The sequence below is a fragment of the Polypterus senegalus genome, chromosome 3, assembly GCF_016835505.1.
Source record: "Polypterus senegalus isolate Bchr_013 chromosome 3, ASM1683550v1, whole genome shotgun sequence".
NCBI classification, from domain to species: Eukaryota; Metazoa; Chordata; class Cladistia; order Polypteriformes; family Polypteridae; genus Polypterus; species Polypterus senegalus.
Window position 1 is genome coordinate 105,079,913 of NC_053156.1, and position 21,931 is coordinate 105,101,843.

At 35.9% G+C, this 21,931-nt stretch overlaps 1 protein-coding gene across 3 annotated transcripts in view; it reads left to right on the top strand.

Moving 5' to 3' along the window:
- The window catches only part of sntg2 (syntrophin, gamma 2), a 732,424-nt gene that overhangs the window by 361,803 nt on the left and 348,690 nt on the right, over positions 1 to 21,931 (top strand). For all 3 annotated transcript variants that reach the window (XM_039747723.1, XM_039747724.1, XM_039747725.1), the window contains exon 2: positions 14,419 to 14,556. In XM_039747723.1, coding sequence (XP_039603657.1) covers positions 14,419 to 14,556 — 138 coding nt within the window. The remainder of the gene's footprint in view (positions 1 to 14,418; positions 14,557 to 21,931) is intronic.

Below are 21,931 nucleotides of genomic sequence, written 5' to 3' on the forward strand. Positions count from 1 at the left end.
TGGGTTAAATGAAAAATAGGTTTTTCTTGTTAGGTATGAATGTGTTTTTTTATTGTAGGAATTATAAGATCAAAATTTAAATGAAATAGAACTATGATAATAGTACCATCAGGAGTGAACCCGTGCATGCCACCTCGGTGGTATCCCCTACCCTAAACCTAACCCTTAGAAACTCTCCCACAGTTTATAAATATTCTCCGCACAGTTATACAGTAAACCCTTGTTGATCGCGGTTAATCCGCTCCAGACAGATAAATGAATTTCCACGAAGTAGGATTCTTTATTTATAAATCTAATATTTTGGCAGTTAAAGCATATAAAACCTGTTTATGACCTTCTAAATTTGTTTTTTAACATTATTAGAGCCCTCTAGACATGAAATAACACCCTTTAGTCAAAGGTTTAAACTGTGCTCCATGACAAAACAGAGATGACAGTTCTTTCTCACAATTAAAAGAATGCAAACATATCTCCCTCTTCAAAGGTGTGCTCGTCAGGAGCAGAGAATGTCAGAGAGAGAGAGAAAAGTAAACAATCAAAAATCAATAGGGCCGTTGGGCTTTTAAGTATGCGAAGCTCTGCGATAAAGCGGCCCCAATGAAGGGATCAGTGTGAAGGTAGTCTTTCAGCATTTTTTAAAGAATCGTCCTATCTTCTAAGCAAATGGCCACTGTGCAAACAGCCCCTCTGCTCACACCCCCTCCATCAGGAGCAGAGAAAGTCAGAGAAAGTGAGAGAGACAGAGAAAAGCAAACAATCAAAAATCAATACGGGCTGTTAGAGCTTTGAAATGTGCGAAGAACTGCGCAGGGAGCATATTGTATATTATTGAGGAGTTTTATTTAATACTTAATACGTGCTCTGATTGGGTAGCTTCTCAGCCATCCGCCAATAGCATTCCTTGTATGAAATCAACTGGGCAAACAAACTGAGGAAACATGTACCATAAATTAAAAGACCCATTGTCTGCAGAAATTCGCGAACCAGCGAAAAATCCGTGATATATATTTAGATATGCTTACATTTAAAATCTGCGAAAGTCGAAGCGCAAAATAGAGAGGGATCACTGTAGAGCAATAAAGTATCTCCATTTTCCTTTAAAACTAGGACTCACCTTCCTGTCTCTTGTGCAACTACCTGTATAAAAAATAGCACTTCTTAAACTGCAAAAAATATTTTATTTGAAATATAGGTATGAATACAAAATAAAAATGAGACATTAGATGTAACCTTTATATTTTATGATAATACAGGTATGAAAATACAGAATAAAAACAAGACGTTAGATGTAACTTTCTTTTAATAGAAATACAGGTATGAACACAGAATAAAAATGAGATATTAGATGTAACTTATTTTTAAGAGAAATGCAGGTATGACGATACAAAATGAAAAGGAGACATTAAATGAAGATAATAGTGTGATTCCAAATGCTTTGGCCACATCACTTCATTTCTTCATTCCAGAATCAAGTTTTACAAGGATTGTTAATTTTTCTTTCAGTGTAAACTGGCACCATTTGTCACTTTTACAGTGCAGTATCCGAACATGACACAACTACCCACATGAATGGTAGGTGGAGCACTGACTTACAATTCGGCTATCTTTATGATGTCGTGCCGACACTCTCAGTGAATCTGCCCAAGACCAGAAATTTTGCAATAGACTGTTTCTTTCTTTGAAACAGCCTGTTGCAGGGCTCCTGAGATTCTACATGAAAAGTATAGGCATGACATTAAGTACTTTTTGCATCACATTGTTATCTTCAATACTCATTTTTGGTCAAAAAAATGTTTGTTAAACTGAAATTTACCTTTCATTAAAATTAAATTCATTTAACATGATGTTGTATGAATATTTCTTCTGGCAAACAAAATGTATTTGTTATTTTGAAAATTACAGTACTTGGTATTCACTAGAACTGGATCTGACCTGTACAAAAGACTCTAACAAACAGCAAAGAACAGAAAATTATGAAAGCGTTGTTGAACTTTTTCTCTCCTATAGAGGAAGGTACAAAACTTATCAATTCTATCTCTTGGCCTAGATAGAACTTTCCTGTTTTATAGGTGTAGCTGCATTTGTCCCAAATTACCAAAGATCTGCAGCTTTTATTTTGCTTGGTAGGATGGCTTTGGCAATAGTGTGACACGTGTTCAAATAATTCCAAGGACTAAATATCTTTGTTTGAAAAGTTTTAGTAAAATTCAAAGCAAAACAGTTCACAAAAAAATAGAAAAAAAAAATATATTATAGAAAAGAAAAGTTCTTGTTTAAGTAAGTTCTGTTTAAGGCTTTGTCATACTGTCATACTTTTGACACATTAAGCACGGTCAGAAAACTGTATGCCATCTCCTATTTGCAAACATTAACTCCAAGCTAGCAGTAAAAGTATTTCCTAACTGGCTTAATTAACACTCTGTTTTACATATACTGTATAACTAGTCAGTCATTTTCCAACCTGCTACCCTAACACAGGGTCACGGGGATCTGTTGGAGCCAATCCCAGCCAGCACATGGTGCAAGTTAGGAACAAACCCCGGGCAGGGTGCCAGCCCATCACAGGGCACACACACTCACACACCCACACACAAAGCACACACTAGGGAAAATTTAGGATCACCAATGCACCTAGCCTGCATGTCTTTCGACAGTGTGAGAAAACCCACACAGACACGGGGAGAACATGCAAACTCCACGCAGGGAGGACCCGGGAAGCAAACCCAGGTCTCCTTACTGTGAGGCAGCAGCGCTACTACTGCACCACCATGCCGCCCACATATATAACTAAGAAAGTTCTATTTTCTGCTAAATTACAGGGGGCAAAAGACTACACCATATTCTATATATAAATATGAGAAAATTATATTCTATTGAAATTAAGCAAACACTTACATGATGATAACATTAAACATTAACTTTCTAGGATTGGCTGTTACAACAGGAAAAGGTACACATTTTATGAATCCTGATTCATGAGTTTAAAATGAATAAGTTCTTCGACTGGTTATGAAGTTTCTACTGCTTACAAGTAGTATTAAATTGCTCAGTTTATCTTTGCCCTTGCTTAGAACCAACCCGCACCACTCTGAGTTCTGACACTGTGTGTGTGTTTGTGTGAGTTACTGCTCTGCCCTTTCTTATTAGATTTAGGATAAGAAACACAAACTTTTCCTTTACAAGGTTTTTTTCTTTAGTTACAGTTATATCAATATCATAGTACATTAACTGGCTTTGTCCTATCTTTTAAATTACAATTAATAGTTCTTAGAATCAAAGTATACTTATGGTTTAAGGTGAGTATATTCTTTTCTTTGTGCAAGAGGTCTCCTTCTTTGCCTTTGGTTGCACATTCTGGTTGCAGGTGGTACTGCAGTTTTCTCTTTGAGGGTTTTACACAAAGTGTCCTTGGATGCTAGCAAACTTACGCCTACTAAGTCAACTGGTGATTAGTCAGCAAGGCATACACATGGTTTACGTACAGTTTCTCTCTTTTGCTCGTGTCAGTACAGCTGTCCTCTGAGTAAAAGGATTGCTTCAACCTCTGTTATGTCCACACCCTATCACCTATGGGTTCTAGCTATGAGCACCCAAATTATGGGTAGCTAAAACTGTAGCACAGTGAAAGAAATACAGTTAGGTTTTCATAGGGAGGAATAAAGGTTTTGTCATTGGCTTCTTTGGTGCACATACATCCATCCTCTTGGTTGACCACTGGTGCAAAGTTCTCTCCATTAGTGTTACTTATCCTGAATTTACAGTTTTTTGTTCAGAATTTGAGTCCTTTTTGCTCTTTAAACAGAGATGTTCCTGGCTATTACATGGTCTGGTATCAATCAGTTTATCAGATAAGGCTGTAGATGCTGCTTTCCAAAGGGAGACCCATTCAGGCAAACTTAGACATTTTTGCTGCCAATAAGAGTGTCTGACAGCATTTCACTGAGCCAGGATTTGGGTTCTGATTCTAAATGAATAATGACAGTCTGTCCTACACTAATGTAAATTAGATACTACATTTGCACATTAAAAAAGTGAAGAAATAACAAAACACAGTGAGCACAAATAATTATCTCAAATTATTTTGTGCAAGATTTTGCCTGTACATGACATACACATAACATGAAGTCAATACTGTCTAGATGTGTTTCCTTGAAATGGTTTGTAAGAACGGAGATAAATGTCACCCCAGTTAACTGTTGTATTGCAAAAAGAAGAGCACGATCTAACAAATAAAAAACTTACACCTCACCAATTCCTTTAACCCACACCAAGCTGAGGTTAACACTGGATTCTGGTTTATCACTTTGCAGCTCTGACAGCAACATCAGCCAAGTCTCTATCTCTATCAGAAAGAAACTTGTGTTTCCAGTTGAACACTGGACTTTCAGCCCAAGATCTTGATGTTGTCGTCTTATTAGCAATGATTATTTGTAGGTACATCTGTGTATAACTAACAAAAAAATTTACTTCTGTGTGTCACTGTGTATGTAGAACACTACCTCATTGCACTTCATAAAAGTTACACTGAGGATAAGATACAGGAAAGGAAAGTCCAACTCTTTAGCCTCTAGCATGAAGTGGACAGGCATCATTTTGTGCTGCTTTCATGAACCTCACATAATGTAAAAAAGTAGGTTATGAAAATTTGTACATGGATGAATAGGACTAATATATATATACAGTGTATATATATACTGTATACAGTTGTGACAGTTTAGGGCCATATTGCACCCTTGAACCCCTGTCCACGACTCCAGACACCAGGTAAAAGTCCAATAATCAACTTTATTTAAATGCCACAGTGCACAAAGCACCCTCTCCTCCACTATACTCACACAAATCACAATAATAAAGACAATAAATCAATCTTCCGACTCCCAGACGCTTTGCCACCCTTCCACCCAGCTCAGCTCGCTGTCTGGGAGCTCCCACAGTCCTTTTATATTCCCTGATCCGGAAGTGTTCCCAATCCCCAGTCCATGTGATCCTGTATCACTTCAGGGTAAGGTAAAAAGTTCTTTTCTTCACCCCGGAAGCCCGTTACTCTTCCTTTGACAAACTTCTGGGTTATAGGGCACAAATAAGTCTTCGGTCCTCCCTGCAGCTCCCTCTTGCGGCCCCTGTGGTATCTACATAGTTCATAACTCCCTGCTGGTCTTCGGGGCACCTCCATACTGCAGGGAGGGCTCCATCTGGCAGCCTGGGGGTATTGGCCGGGATGACAAGCCGGCCATGTACCACACAGTATATATATATATATATATATACTAGGTGTTCCCCGTAGCTCTGCCTGCATAGTAGTGAAACAGGACAAACTTTAAAAATAAATAAACAAAAACTTATCGCTAGCTAAGCGAAGGCAACGTATACTCCAAAACACAGAGGTAGACCGACTCCCCACTCCTGACATCACGCTTCTCCCTCCCCTCAGCCTGCAGCGTCTGTCTCAGATTAGCTCAAATATATCGCTCCTGCAAGCGAACTATGATTGTTATCGCAATGAGAGAAGTCACAAAATCAACCGGAATGTTCAAGCAAATTATAAGAAAAAACTCGATCTAAATCCATTAAGTAGGTCTCTCGTTCGCTAGCTAAGCGGAAGTAAGTTCGCTCTGAGGCTGACGCATGAGTGAGGAGGGCTATGCACCTCTCCACTCGGCCTGCTGCATCTCTCTTGGATTTGCGCAAATAAATCAATACTGCAAGTGAACTATGATACTTAGCAAGATGGGAGAGGTGGCAAAATCACCTGTAATGTTCAGGCAAATTATAGAAAAAAACCCGATCTAAATCTGTTTAGTAGTTCTCTTGTGAAAAGTGGACAGACAGACGTTGGATTTTATATATATATATATATATATATATATATATATATATATATATATATATATATATATAGGTATAATATGTATAACATATATATAATTTGTTTAATCTCTCTCTTCACAACAACACAGACACAGGTTGGTTCTTTGAAACGTGTGTTTATTGCTTGGGCTCGTCTTACACCGTCACGCCTCCACACTGTGACAACTCATTGGCCGCTTGTCATGAGAAGGTCCTTAAATCACTTTGATTGTCTGTTTTAGCTTCAGATATTTAAAGTTTGAAATCTTTAATGCAACATGGTAGAGCCTCGCATTTTAAATTTAGATATTTAAATTTAAACTATATATTTATAAAGTTATTTAACCCATTATTAATCAATTATCTACAACATGAACTTTACATTAAAAATTGTTAATGTTTTCGTGTATGCTTTAATAGTGTTTGAGAATTCTGTTAGCATACTGGGTTTTTAAAAGTGGAAGAATTAAGTGAACCTGAAAGTAGGATAAAGATAAAGGTATGGTGTAATTTTAAGTAAATTTAGCTGCCAAATTATCAGTAAATTATGAGCAACAAATTTGGTTATTAGGAAAATAAATTTGTTTGCTGTCTTTTTTTTAGTTAACCATCCCAAGATCTTATTATGATGATTTTTTCTTTAATTCTGAAAAACTAGGGAAGTCTAAATACTAAAACAAATAATGACTGATGGGAAATCATTTGATAAGTAGCATAAAAATGGGCAAATCAAAATATTTAAAAATACTACTTAGAGTTGGTAAAACAATGCCAATAAGCTCAAAAATACTAATTAAAATAAAATTTGAGTAATCCTGGGGCCCACCCCAGCAGCATAAATGAAAATGCAGGTCAGAACTCAAGAAGAAAAAATGAGCTAGTATTATTTTTAATCACCTCTTTTTTATTTATTTAGCTACAATTTTAAAAATGTACTATATCCAGCAACACCTGCTCCTGAGACTACTGAGTCTTCATGTTTGACACTGATCCAGAGTTAGTTGCTTCATCATGTACAGAATGCCCATCTTATGCTAGATTTATAGCTAATGCAGTGCAGCAAGCTGTGATATTATATTTTCTCAAGTGTCGTATTCCTGTTTTGTTTTTATTTAATTTATTCAGTGTTTCTTTTTAATTGACTTGAAAGGATTCCAGCAATTTTTTTGCAAGTTTATTGAGAGAAAATTACAGAGCCTAAGAGAAATGAATTGTGAAAGTGTATTATAAATACTCAAGTGCAATGCTTTATTTTTTTTCTACTCATTTGGCATAAAGAAGATATTGATTTAGAACAAAATGGCTTGGAAACTTGGCATTCCCCTTTCTTGCACTTATTGAAGTCAATCAATACTTTGCAGTTCACAGTGGGAAGCTGGGACTAGCTTGCCAAGACTGTTGGCTGCTCAATTGAGTCAGAAATGAAAGGAAAGATTGTACAAACTTTTCAAGAAGAGCAAGAATCTTATTCACAAGTTGTTTAATTTACTTTTTATAAATGTAATTTGAAAGCACCAATTTGTATCTAAGAATTGCTGATTCCTTCTCTAAACTGTTGCATTAACATATTGTTTTAGCGGTGTTACCATTTATGGCATTGCTCCTTTATATAATACTGCATTTCTGAAACGTTTAGCCGTTCTGCTATTCTGGGGCACCTTCATCAACACTGTGATGACTTCTAAGTCTAAATTACTCTGTGATGCTTTGGGGCCATGGAGCTAAATTAATGTAAGAAACACTATTTATTAAATTACAGCTTACATATTGTGTAATTGTATATGTTCGGCATTAGGAAAATAAACAAAAGCAAAAATACTCACAACTACACAGTCAATTGTGGATATGTGTGTGCATAATACATCAGAAATATTAAAATATTTTAGTTGTCATATTCATGTTTTTTAAATCAATTTCTTGACCTGCATTTTCTGAGTTATCTCACCTCTTTACCATTCCAACTTTTAGTTATCTTCTTATATAATACGCTGCCGTGGCTGTCCATTTGTATGTCCAGGATTTTAAATCACCTGTAGCTCGCAAACTGTTTAACCTATTGACCTTAAATTTGGTACACATATACTACATGGACGTCTACTATCTGCTTTTGGGGTGATGATTGACCTCCAAGGTTATTTTTTTTATTTTTATTTTATTGTAGAATCAACTCCCAGCAGTGGCCAACAGGGCGGCTGTGCAGCGCATGTGTATGGGCGGCGTTCTCAACCCTACCACCTTCGGCATCATTTCCCCTACCTCTTTATATCTGAAATCATTCTTGAGGCAGATTAAAGACATAAGTGCCAGCTTAAGTGAAAAATTAAGGAAAACGTATTAAGTAATTGCAACATAAATACTGACTTAATCATTTTTAACGTGAATAGATGCAGATGAATAAAGAGAAGAAGCGGGCCGCTAGGGTGGAGAAAAGAAGAGCTGCTCAGGAAACAGCAAGCACATCAACCTCTGAGCAAACGAATGCTAAATGTACAGAGAAAGAGTATGAAAACTATGAATACTGAAGTCAAGTGTATTCACTGCACTTTATCAAACAGTACCCCGTTACTGGTTAATACGTATTGTTTCTGGAAGTCTGGTATACTGGCCATTACTTCTCCATACGAATCTCTTTCTAAAGAAACTAATTAAAAAATATACATAAATACTTCATGTTTGAAAGGGTTAGGCAATTTTAAAACCATTTTTTGTACATTTTTCTTCTTTTGAAGTTTAACTTGCCATAATGTTCTTCTAATTAAAATAAGGTATTACCTGGGGACCCAATTTTCATTGTCTTGAGTACTGCTATTTCAACACTAACAAAGGGATTCATATCAAAAAAGTCTTTAAGAACCCAAAAAGAACCCAAGTTAAACATTTGAGTGAAACTTTAGAAACTGCGGACTGTCACGTCATTTTAGTAGTAAATAAAAATATAGTGTCTTATAGGAGTGCACGCTAGAATAATATTTTGAATCACATCAGGTGGATCAATATGAGCATACACTTAAACAGGACCTAACCCATAATGCACTGGGGATACTGATTATCAACAACAAACACGGTCCAATCAGAAGCAGTAAAAGTGGTCAAATGCTTTAGAGCTTTATTTTATTTTTTTCAGTTCAAGTTTATTGGTACATGACACTCTCCTGTACCAAATTCAGCAAGCACTTTATACTTAATTATAAATTATAATGTATACATTTACATGTACTTATTTGGCTGACACCTTTATCCAAGGTGACGTACAACATTTATGATACAAATGGTTACATTTCTTTTGGTTTTCCAATTGGAGCACAGGCAGGTCAGGTGACTTGCTCGGGGTCACACAGTGTTAGTAGTGGGATTTGAACTCACAACCTGATGCTTTGAAGTCCAGTGCCTTAACAACTACACCATACTGCCCACCTGCATTGTAAACAGAAATACATGAAACATTGCAAATAGTTCAGGTGTATTCTGTATTGTACTTGGACACACAGTGGAACATATTAACTGAAATATTCAATATTTAGTTGCCACAATTCAATGACCCTATTATAAAATGTAGCAAAAAGATTGTGACCAAACCATTTTGAGTCGAATCAAGGAAAATGCCACATAACATGTAAAATGATGAAGGGATGGCATTGTATCTTAGCAGGACATTACAGACTAACTAAATTTCACAAATGTCTTACACTTATACCCTGATCTACTACTTCTGAATAAATGTTTGGCATAATGTCTCTTTGGACAATGGACTATCATACTTCTTCACTCTCTCATTTTACTGTAGCCTAATCCTCTTTCTTTTCTGCCAAGAGCTGTAAACTGAATTCTACATTATGTTACTGAGGAACATTCTAGCAGTTTCACCAGAGAATAATAAAAAATACTTTGAGGACAGTTCATGTAAAATTAAAGTCACATTTTCCAAAAGCAAATACCATGTTTGCTATTTGATTATCTAATCACTACTCACCCTTACCTGCTTGTGCTTGGGCAATCATTTCCTCATCTAAAACTCTCTTGAAATCAAGGTACTGAAGTGTGTCCCAGAATTGAATCCAACTATTTGTGGCAGAAAGATCAATGAAATGGAGCACTTCATTCTGCACAGATGTTAGTATTTGATTTGACATCAAATAATAGCTTCTCTTGTAATAACAGAGAACAGCTACCTCCATTCTGTGGTTTAATCAACTATTAGGCCTAAAGCAAGTCTGGAAACATTGATAAGATTTTTTTTCTTTGTTTTGGAACATGATGTGGCTGTCCTAGAGTTCTGTCCTTTGGACTATGGAGGCCATGACATCACATGCTACCCTGGCACTTTTTTTGGTTTTCTTGGGACAATTCTGCTGCAGCCCGTGATTTTCAGGCACCTTGGCCTTGTATTCTTTAGGATTACACACTTTATCACTTACCCAGTTGCTAGTAGGAATATCTCAATTGTGAGTTGTATTAGTGAGGCATAATTGTTTGAGTTCCAGAGTATAAGATGTAATGTAGCTATTTTCAAGAGATGGAACCACTGATTAGAAAGGTTATGAAGGTTTCAACCCAGCAAATGGAATGTCTTCTGCTTCAGCAAAACAAATCTGTTCAAATGTTTCTGCAGTCAACAAAGAAATAATCTAACTCAAACATCTAGTTGCACTCTGTTCCTCATGCTGCAGTGAGGTATATCTGGAAAGACTGCAAAGCGCTTAATCTTTATGTATGTGAAAATACAGATTCATTCTGATTCATAAGACAAAGAAGAGTATTATAACATTTTCTTTGTATATTAAAGCTTTCTTAAAGCAAGGCAAGCTTGTATATATTTCTAAAATTTTATTGTATTATTCTTCCTTTTTTTTTACATAGCCACTACCTGTCCTCTTTGTCTAAGATGAGTTGAAATCTAAGTAATCATCACAGACCTCAGTGAACCATCTGCTGGAATGTGTTTTGTAATGAATGTAGTAATAAAATGCATTGCATTTGTCATTCCAACAGATGGTGCATCACAAACATTTGTAGTTAAAAAAATGGATTACTACAAATCTTTGTTATGTGCCATCTGTTGGAATGACAAATGTGCTGTATACGTCTCTGTTATATGCCATTCGGTATGGGATTTGTAAAAGCAGTGCTAATGTTTGTGACACCTCATCTCTTGAAATGACAAATGCAATGCATTTTATTACTATTAATGTTTGTGATCTGATGGAATGACAACAGCATAGCAACTAGACGGACACACAAATACAAAGACGTACGCACATACACTTATTTTTCCAAGGTGGATAAATGGTGCTATGTAAAATAAAACTGAATGGGCCCATAATATTCTGTATCAGGTCAAAGGTGTCACTTCCCTTTTGAATGAAATAAAATAACACTCGCAGAACTTCCACGCAAACATGCTTGCCACCTACAATAGGATGCTTATGCTATAAACTATTCAGATGTATTGTGTAACAAACTTAGTGCAGCATTTAAGAACTACAGTATGAAAAAAACAAATAAGTTTAAAAGCTTTACCCTAGAGTTTTTAGAAGTTAAATGCCAAAGCTCTTAGCATTTGGTACTAAGGCATTCTGGCTTTTTCTCTTCCAAATGTAAAAAATAAAATGTATTATTATTATTATTATTATTATTATATGGGGAATACTGTGCACAAAGCAATTGGAATTTCTTAATTATTTGTTTTCTTTTGAATCATAGAAAGAGAGTGAGGGGGGTTGGGAGCATTTACTGATAAAGTGTGTTTCCGCACCCACCAAATGACAAACCACTCAGGATCCCAAATTAGGACCTAAGCGCAGATCCCTAGCCTCAGAGCCTGCAATTTTGAGTCAGCTTGATTATAAAAGTGATTTTTCTTTTGGTGGTCTATGGTGGTACTGTAAGGTCTGGGCAGTTGTTAAATTAGAACAGTATACTTTTTATCAGTGAATGTTTCACAAAATTCATAAATACACAGTCAGTATCCATCTCATGAAGCTGCATTTATCTTTTACCATGAAGGACTCCCATTGCCTCCAAATAAACCTGAATTCTTTGAGGCATGGCTCCAACCAGGAAATTGCTTAAGGATTTTGGGCCATGCGGAATAGCAGACATTTAATGCTGAAAATCTCCCATTTCACTGTATTGGATTGAGATGTTAGGGAAGACTTTAAGGAAGAGGATGATTTAACAAATGAGTTATAGTACATGTTATGAATTATTTGGCCTGAAAACACTGAAACAAATGTTTTATCACCAATACATGCAGTACTACTGTAGGCAGAACACTCTTTTGTCTCCAGAACAACTGAATTCCTTGAGGCATTGCTTCAGAAAAGGGCTGGAAGCATTGCTAAGGAATATTGGTCCAAGTTGAGCTGTTAGAAGCTTTCAGTTCCTTTAGGTTATTCAGTCACACATTAATGCTATAAACCTAACAATCCACATCATCAGAAGATGCCCTATTGGGCTGAGATCAAGGGACTGTGCAGCCCATTGAAGTAAACACTGACAATTTAAAAGAACCTGTGCAAGTACATGCATACTTTATGGCATGGCACTTGATCAAGTATTCATTTGAAAAAGGCAAGACAGTGGCCATGAAGCAATGCGTAGGGACAGCAACAGTGCTTAAGACACCTTGTGACATTCAAACTATTCGAATGTTAATTGGTATGTTTGGTGGTCACATTCGCATCGTGCAGTAGTCTCATCTTCTTGTTCTTAGCTGAAAAATCGGAAGTGGTCTCCCCTAGATTTTCTCGTATACTCAGATATTTGAGGAGTAAACCGCAAGACAATGCTTATATTTTTATATTATTTACATTAAATAACCATCAACAACAAATCAAATCAAATGAATAAAATATTGAACAATTATTATAAAAGTAAAGTTCAATAAATTGTACTCTTCAGCTGCATGAATAAAAGGTAAAGTACCACTTCCGGTTAGCAAAATTAGACCAAAAGTTGATAGAAATCTACATTTTGTACCTAATACTTATATGCAAAATGTGTTTGACCTAAGTGAAAGTGTACTCAAGTTATTATGTTTACATACACACACAGAGACAGACACACAGACATAATTCCAAAAATGGCATTTTCTGACTCAGGTCTAAAATGCTGAGATTCATCAAAATCTCAAAATGGAATTTTTGGAGGATTCCAATACTTTCCCTGTACTTCATATATAAGAAAGTCACGGAGGTCTAAAATTTTAAGATTCATCAAAATCTCGACATCGAATTTTTGGATGATTACGAGTATACGAGAAAGTAGAAAAGTGTAACCCAGAGTTTTTATCTTCTTGTTCCATTCTTGGTAATTTCTGGAGAATGCAGTGTTTGAAATTCCCAGGAGGCAAGTTAGTTCTAAGAATCTGGAAACACCATATTTGAGTCAATCATTTTACGGTCAAAGTAATTTAAATTGTACGTCTTTCTCAATCGAATTACAACTAATCCCCTTGATCATGTTGATCACATTGGTATGATGTATATGTTAGGATTCAGTCACATGGTTAGCTGTTAGGATGATCAGGTGTATCTAAGCTGTGGAACAGGACACAAAGAAAGTGTCCATGGAGTATAGTTATTACTTTAAGCATCTGCCTAATAATCTGGCTACTATGATAGAAGGGTTACAATAATACATTTTGACAAATATTTTTAAAATATACAGTGATCCTTCGCTATATCATGTTTCGACTTTCGCGGCTTCACTCCATCGTGGATTTTAAATGTAAGCATATCTAAATATATATAACAGATTTTTCACTGGTTCGTGGATTTCTGCGGACAATTGGCCTTTTAATTTAAAGTACATGCTTCCTCAGTTTGTTTGCCCAGTTGATTTCATACAAGGGACGCTATTGGTGGATGGCTTACAAGCTACCCAATCAGAGCATGTATTACGTATTAAATAAAACTCCTCAATGATATACGATGTGCTTCCCGAGCGGTGCTTAATTGTTTGCTTTTCTCTCACTCTCTCTGACTTTTTCTGCTCCTGACGGAGGGGGTGTGAGCAGAGGGGCTGTTTGCACAGAGGCTGTTTGCCTAGAAGATACGGACGCTACTCTAAAAAATGCTGAAAGACTACCTTCACATTGCTCCCTTCTTTGTAGCTGCTTTATCGTGGTGCGCATACTTAAAAGCTCAACAGCACTTATTGATTTTTTAATTGTTTGCTTTTCTGTCACGCTCTCTCTCTCTCTCACAGACATTCTCTGCTGCTGACGGCGCTCCTTTGAAGAGAAGATATGTTTGCATTCTTTTAATTGTGAGAAAGAACTGTCATCTCTGTCTTGTCATGGAGCACAGTTTAAACTTTTGACTAAAGGGTGTTATTTCATGTCTAGAGGGCTCTAATAATGTTAACAGTGTGGGAGAGTTTATAAGGGCTTAAAATATATAAAAATAACCATACAAACATATGGTTTCTACTTCGCGGATTTTCACCTATCGCGGGGGGGTTCTGTAACGCAACCCCCGCGATCGAGGAGGGATTACTGTATACAATTTTTGAAAACTTTTCTGTCAGCAAGCTTTATCTTTAAAACTATCTTTTCTTCTGTTTTAACAGACAAAGACTGGAGTTACATTACTATATAATGAAGAGACAGGAAATACATATGATATTCGGCTGAAGCTAACAAAGGAATTGTTAACAATCCAGAAACAAGACGTGGTCAGAATTGGTGAATGTGAGTCAGATTCAAATGTAAGTAGGCAAATTATATTTTTCATGTAATATTTTTTATTGTAAGGCTTACTCTTAAGTGTGAAGAGAAAAAAAAACAACATTTTTCACAAGGTGCCAATCTTTGATATAATATAGGTAGTAAGTGTTTATTTACAAACATTTAAAATTGCATTGCATATTTACAAACATTAAAATTGCATTTCTTCTTAGGTGCCAGTTGGCTGTCAGCTTCATTTATCCCCACTGAGAATAAATATTAGCAACAGATTTCAGTTTCACACAACTCGCAGTGTCCCTTTAGGATAAAAGATTAAATACAATTTCTGAGATCCCATCTGCGAATATTTTAATTTAAGAATTACAGTAGCAGATGCAATACAATCATACGTAAAGTGTAGAATGATGAAATTTATTTAGAAACATAATTATCTATTCAAATAGGCTTTCCAAAGCTAAGCTAATTATTGGGTATTTTGTAAGTACGTTCAGTACATAAGCTGTAATATAAAGTTAAGAAGTACTCTCACATTTTGAAAAAAATATTTTTTCGTGCATAACAGAGGGACTTCCTGCATTCTGAATATTTTTGATGCATGCTGCCTCACAAGTTTAGGAGAGTGGATTTGAATCCAAGCTCAGACACTGTGTCTAAAGAGTGTGTATATTCTCCTATATGTCTGTGTGGGTTTTCTCTGGATACCTCCAATTTTCTCACATATATCAAACACTTACATTTACATGCAATGGTAAATAGTGTCTCTGAACTGGTCAAGTCTGAATGAACATAAGGATGTTCATGTATATTATGAGCTTGACTATGACCTTGTTTGTATCCCTTTGTGTGAATTCAGTTCAGAAGAGAGTAATAAATGACAACGTTTGACATGCGTATACTGCATATTTTAGAAATGTTGCCATTCAGTAATTACAGTATATATATATAGAAATATTAATTTTATAAATGTATCTCTTTATGTAGTACTAAATTTCAAAACAGGAGATAAGACTTGAAAATGCTGTTATATGTTAAACTAGTATAATTCTAAACCAGCTAATAACATTGAACTGGTTGCTTTGATTTGTTTAAAGAACTTTGCAAAAGCTCATTCTATAACTTCTTAAACTGTATTAGAATCTTGCCTGAAGAAGGGGCCTGAGTTGCCTCGAAAGCTTGCATATTGTAATCTTTTTAGTTAGCCAATAAAAGGTGTCATTTTGCTTGGCTTTTCTCAACAGTTATGTACTAAATTTTAATTTCAAAGAATTGAATGATGTGGGTTTGGTGATCAACATACAGTATCCTGCACAGAAAGTGGTGCACAAGTTTTACATTTATTGACATGTTGCTTCATAAATAGTATTCTGTCAGATAAGACAGTATCAACAATGTCAACTGGTTCTTTTTAAAAGAAGGCTCTAGAGGGGATAACAGCCCCCCATCAGCCATTCATTCCCTCCCTTTTCATCTGTGCATTTAATAGCTTTCCAGTATAAGTATATTCAGGTTGTCTCCATTCTTCACTTTGTCTAAAAGAGCTTTTGTCACCAACATCATGTATTATTATGCAATATCTTCTACTTTAAGGATGGTAGATCTAATTGATTGTTTAGTAGTACAATTTATGACATTCCTGATTGATTTATAATTCTAACAGTGACATGGGGTACAAGTAGTTTGCATTGCAGTCTCACAACTCTAGGGACGTGTGTTTAGATCCCAGCTTGGCCACTATCTGTTTTGATCAGCTTTGGTTTATGGTTTTTTGTTGTTAATTTTGGATTTACTTTCTAGTAAATTCACACAGAACAATAACATTTTCAGAACACTGCAATTGTAATGACTGTATGCACTATCAGAGAGTGAATTGGCAACTTCTGCTCTACTGCACAGACATGCATGTGTGTCAGTAAAAAAGTGTCTGTACTTATGATGCCAATATGAAGTATGAACTGCTGTGGCTTGCGTTTGCAAATTGTATATCCACGTGTGATACACTCTATTTTAGATACCCATAGCCTCCTGTATAGCTAATTGTGTAATCCACAGTACCAGAACCAAATTTCAATGTTGGACCAAAAATGAAGCACTAACAAGACCTCCTAATTATCATGGAGTTTTCTGCATGCTAGCCCACAAGCTGCAGTATATCTCAGTTGCATATGTTTTTACTTAATCAGTTAATTTGATATACTGTAGAGTCACTTGCAGATTGTTTTATGAGCATTGTATGTAAATCAGGAATAAATCATGGAGGGAATGCCAGCCTGTAGTGGGGTGTGCTCTCACACAAACTCATAATCCATGACACAAGGCCAAATTACAGTAACCAGTTAGTCTTTTTGTTGTGAAAGGAAATTGAAACATCCAAACAAAACTCTTGTAGACAAAAGGAGAATGACAGACTACATTCAGAGAGTGGCTGGGTTGATACATTACTTATTAAGATGCAAATTGACTTTCTACAGTAAACACATTTGTTAAAATTACTGCCCCTAAGAAGGAGTTTTCACATTTCAAAAATCAGTGAACATTAACAAAGCATGGAGGAATTTTGAAATCATGGAATGTGTGGGGTTTAATGGAACCAGGCCTAGTTAGAGCACTATACGTTAAACTATGTATCCTTTTTACTTTTGTCGTGATTTTTTTTCATCCACAGCATTCACTGTTGAAATTAATGAACATTTATGCATAAAATGTAGGAATAAGGTTAAGTTTGGTAGCCTCTGCAAGATCTTATATATATATATATATATATATCCACACACACATACAGGAGCGGTTCTAGCCTGTTTGGTGCCCCTCTGGTAAACACAGAAACATAAAACATATTAAGGATTGTACATTAACAAATTTTATTGTAAAAACTGTTGTTGGAAGCATACTGAATTTAACCAAATAAACATATATATATATATACATAAACAAACATAATAACTTACATATAAATTGGAAGAAATAGAACTTTAAATATAAAACAAGTACACACAGAATTCAAAATAAGACATACATATAACAATTATTATATTAAATAAGTATAAAAGTCAGATACAATTAAAATAAGGCATTCCTAAATTGCACAATTAACATGATTGCACTTCGCACAACACACACTGATATGAAGTAATTGTCATCTAAATCAGGACCTTTCTTGCCTTTCTTGATGCAAAGTCATCAAGAATGTCATCAAATTAAATCTGTTTAGCAATTGCATGATTGATGCTGATGATGGCAATGCCAGTAAGGCGTTCCTGAGACATACTGGACCTCAGATATGTCTTCACAAGTTTCAGCTTTAAAAAGCTCCTCTCTGCTGAAGTCACAGTTACAGGTAGAGTAACTGCAATTCTCAGAGCAGTCCACAAATTTGAATATATTTCTGAGAGTTCACTGTCATGCACAAAGTTCAGCAGCTCAAGAGAGGTCATAGATTTTGATGGTAAGTCAGGCAAATTCTTATTCTCCTGTGCAAGCTCTCTGGCCTCCAAGTCTGATTGGTCCTGAAAAAGTAAAGTAGCACTGAGGGCCTTACACTGTTCAGTGAGGTCATCATCTGAGAGATTTGGAAAATGTGTCAGTACTCCAAATTTCTTTCCCAGATTTTCCAATATGGTGAATCTCTCTTGGATGGAAGACACTGCAGCATCAACAACAATATTAAAAAAGGTCACCTCCAGCTTCTTTAGGGCATCACTCAATGGCTTATCAAATGATTCGTAAGAGAAGTGCCGCTTTGTAGATCTCAGCCTTTTCTGTTGCAGAACAGCCTCAAAGTTCATGTCCTCACACATATCCTTAGCTGACATTTGTGCAGATGCAAAGCCTGTTGCCCTGTAGTTGCGGAGACCTCTCTCTGCCTTTTTGAGGAGATTGACCGCTACATCCACATGCATGTTGGGAGACTGCGTGAGCTTGCTCACATGGTGGGTTTGGTTCAGGATGTCATACCACACCACTGTACAAATGCTGAATCTGTATGATCCCACCTCCTCAGACACAGACTGGGCCTCAGTCTTTATGACTGAGTCTTTGGTGTGGTCTCTCAACTCAATCAAAGCCTCTCTCACTGCAGATGCTTGGTACCTCAGGGGCTCAACGCTATTGATCTTACTTTCCCACCTTGTTTCAGAACAGATCTTCAGTGTAATGTTAGCATGTTTTTTCAGGACGGCCCATCTCTGAATGGAGGCTGAAAATAAATTGTAAAGTTTTTGCAAAATCCCAAAGTAACTTGTGGCATCAATAGATCCCTTTGCAGCATCAGCCACAACCAAATTCAGTACATGAGCTCCACAGGGAACAAAGAGAGCTCTAGGATTCAGTTCCAGCAGCCTGGCTTGAACGCCCTTGTTTATTCTCCTCATGTTGGCCTCATTGTCATATGCCTGACCTCTGCAGTCCTCAAAGGGAATTTTCAGCTCTTCCAGCCTGTTTAAAATCATGGATGTGAAATGTTTCCCTGTGGATTCATCAGCTTCCAAAAAACCCCTAAAATACTCGTTAATATGGGGTTTCTCTTGTAATGACACAGTCCAAATCACAACTGACAGCCGCTCCCACCACAATGCCGCCCTGGGCAATGACCCATGCTGCCCATATCAAAAACCACCACTGTGTGTGTGTGTGTGTGTGTGTGTGTATATATATATATATATATCATAAATTGTTTACAATTTCACTACATGTTGGTAAAAGCTGCTGTATAAATAAATCATTGATGAAAGAATAACATATTTTCAATGGCAATATGCAGTCCTTAAAGTATAATGAAGTAGTTAACTGCTCATGAAATGCATCTTTCAGAAGACTATCACAAATTTTGTACATCCTGCATATTCTGCTTGCAAGTTCAAAGCCTGACAAATTATTTTGTGAAATTATGTATCTCATCTGCATCACATGAAAGATAATTTGTTTGCTGTTTCAGACCTTGCATTCTATTGCATGCAGAAGTCATTAGTATAGTTCACAGTGGGGTGACAAAGTGGAAAGTCTGGGAAAAATATATATGCAGCATTCTTCTCAGTTGCATTGTGTTAAAAAAAAAGTTTATGGATTAATGTTTCAAGTGACCAATCTGTAAGCCAAAATCTTTTATACATTTCTTATAGTTTCTTTCTTATGAAAAATGTTCTGAGATGTTAAAAATTGTCAGAAAAAATTGATACAGAGACAGAGACATTCAGATTACCAGCAGATACCTTTCAGCACTGAATGACAGTGACAGTTGAAGGCTGAAACCACTTTTATATTTTATATTTATCTAACAGTTTAACAAAACCCTAAACAGTAGAGTGATGGCATTTTTGTAACTCTAGTGAAATAAAGAGAGACTGTCCACTGATTTATGAGCACCATAATGTAGAGTAATGAGGCTCTACAACTAATGCTGATCAGCAAATTCGGTCTGGAAGGGATGACAAGAGCATTAGCTATACCTCTGGAGATCAAAATAGTTCTTTCCCACCATTACAGAAAGTAACATTTGCTTGTAGAAGTTGATCCATTTTTTGCAGTTCATTTTAAAGTCTGTGTTAATACAGTTGTTCAAGCTCTAAAATGTGATGTGTGAACCTTGTTTGTGCACGGTGAACACAGAGCATAAGGCCATTCTTAAGTAGCCCTGTTCAGGGTTCAAGGTAGATTCACATTGCCCTAGAAGGTGATATAAAAAGGAGGATAGCAAGAAAAAACAGTAAGCCAGCAGTAATGGTTCTGCAAGAACATTAGGAGGACATATTTGATTACTTCAAAAAGTGAACTTTTTATAGTTGTAGACACTATGGAGGAAAAAAGACAACAACAAACACAAGCCAGACTGCATAGTCTGTAGCAACAGGCAGAAAAAGGTATCACCATAGAAACAGTTATTGCAAACAGTGTGACTTACCAATTCACAAAACTGGTTGATTTAAATGGTGTCATTCAGTTCAAAATTATCATGTACAGACTGTTCATAAAATTTCAGCCATTTGATAGTTTTATTATTTAAAAGCCTACTTTAATAAAAATAATGTTACCTCAAAATTAAATATTTATTAGGAAAAAAAGAATACAATTGGCAGCATCAGAATTAAAAAACAAAAAACACTGTCTGAAGAAGAAAAGTAAAATTTGATTTGAGAGGAGATTAACTACAATTAGGGGTACAAAATTATAATAAAAATCAAAATTGTCAATCATTGTACTTGATATATTCTGTATTCCTTATAAGGTATATTGTGGCTGGGTGCAGGAATTACAAAGGTAGAAGTTGTGAGGCCAATTAGGTTGTCCTGTTTAGTCAACTGAAATGTTCAACAAAAGAATGCCTCCTGGCACCATGGAGCTCCATCTGGCAATAAATTAATATACAATAAATATGCCTTCAGTTTCAGTGTTCTTTGTACCAACATCATAAAATGAAATACTTCTTCAAAAATCATGGAATTGTAGATGAGACCAAATATAAAAAAGCCATATATACATGCCACATCACTAAACTGAAGATAATCAAGAAATGGTATGAAAATCTTTTACTGATAAAACAATTTCCATTACTTTTTTAAAGGTTTTTGGCTAGTGCTAAAGACCCTTTCAGAAGGAGAACCTGTTTGTGGTACGAGCAAGAAACAAGTTCATACCATGTAAGAAGGTCATGCTGTTCAGAACACTTTGTAACAAACAGAGTAGGGGTAATACATGCAATAAAGTAGTTGCTACATTTTACAGTTAATATATTAAGGCAGCGGTAGTCATAAATATGTTTAATTCACAAGTAATTGTTGAACCCTAACTACAGTATATCAGTTTTGATTGTTTTAATAGATGACACTCATACAGACTATTAAATTTTAAAGTTGAGAAGGTTGTAAAAAATAGTAAACATCTTAAATGGTTAGGAGTCCCAGGTTGGAAAAAACATTTACTGACCTGCTGAAACTTGCAGAAGTTCTTGAGGTGCCCTGCCCTCAGAAACTGTTGCTCATTGTTGTATGATATGTACTTCATTCCTATCTTGTGTAAAGAGAAAGCTACGGCGAGCTTGGATGCTTTTAAAGGTTGCAGTAAAGACAGCAACAGGTCAGAATAGAAGTTCTTCTTTTACGTTAGAAGATTTTAGACTACAAGGGAAACAGACAGGTACAGTTTGTCTCTTTTGTCTTCCCTCAATTTAGTCCTTGTAAGAAAAGCCTAATGGTCACATTCTTGGCATGAAATAAAGATGCATGATGTTGCAGAGAAACAGAAAAAATACATAATAATAATATTTCAATACTAAATAGTACTGTGTATGAAAAACATACAAACAAGACAATCTTTCAAGACTGAACACAATTGTAAGTTATTAAGTCATAAGTTTAAAATTTTTGATTTCAGGCTTACATTGTATATGATGTAACGGTTTACACA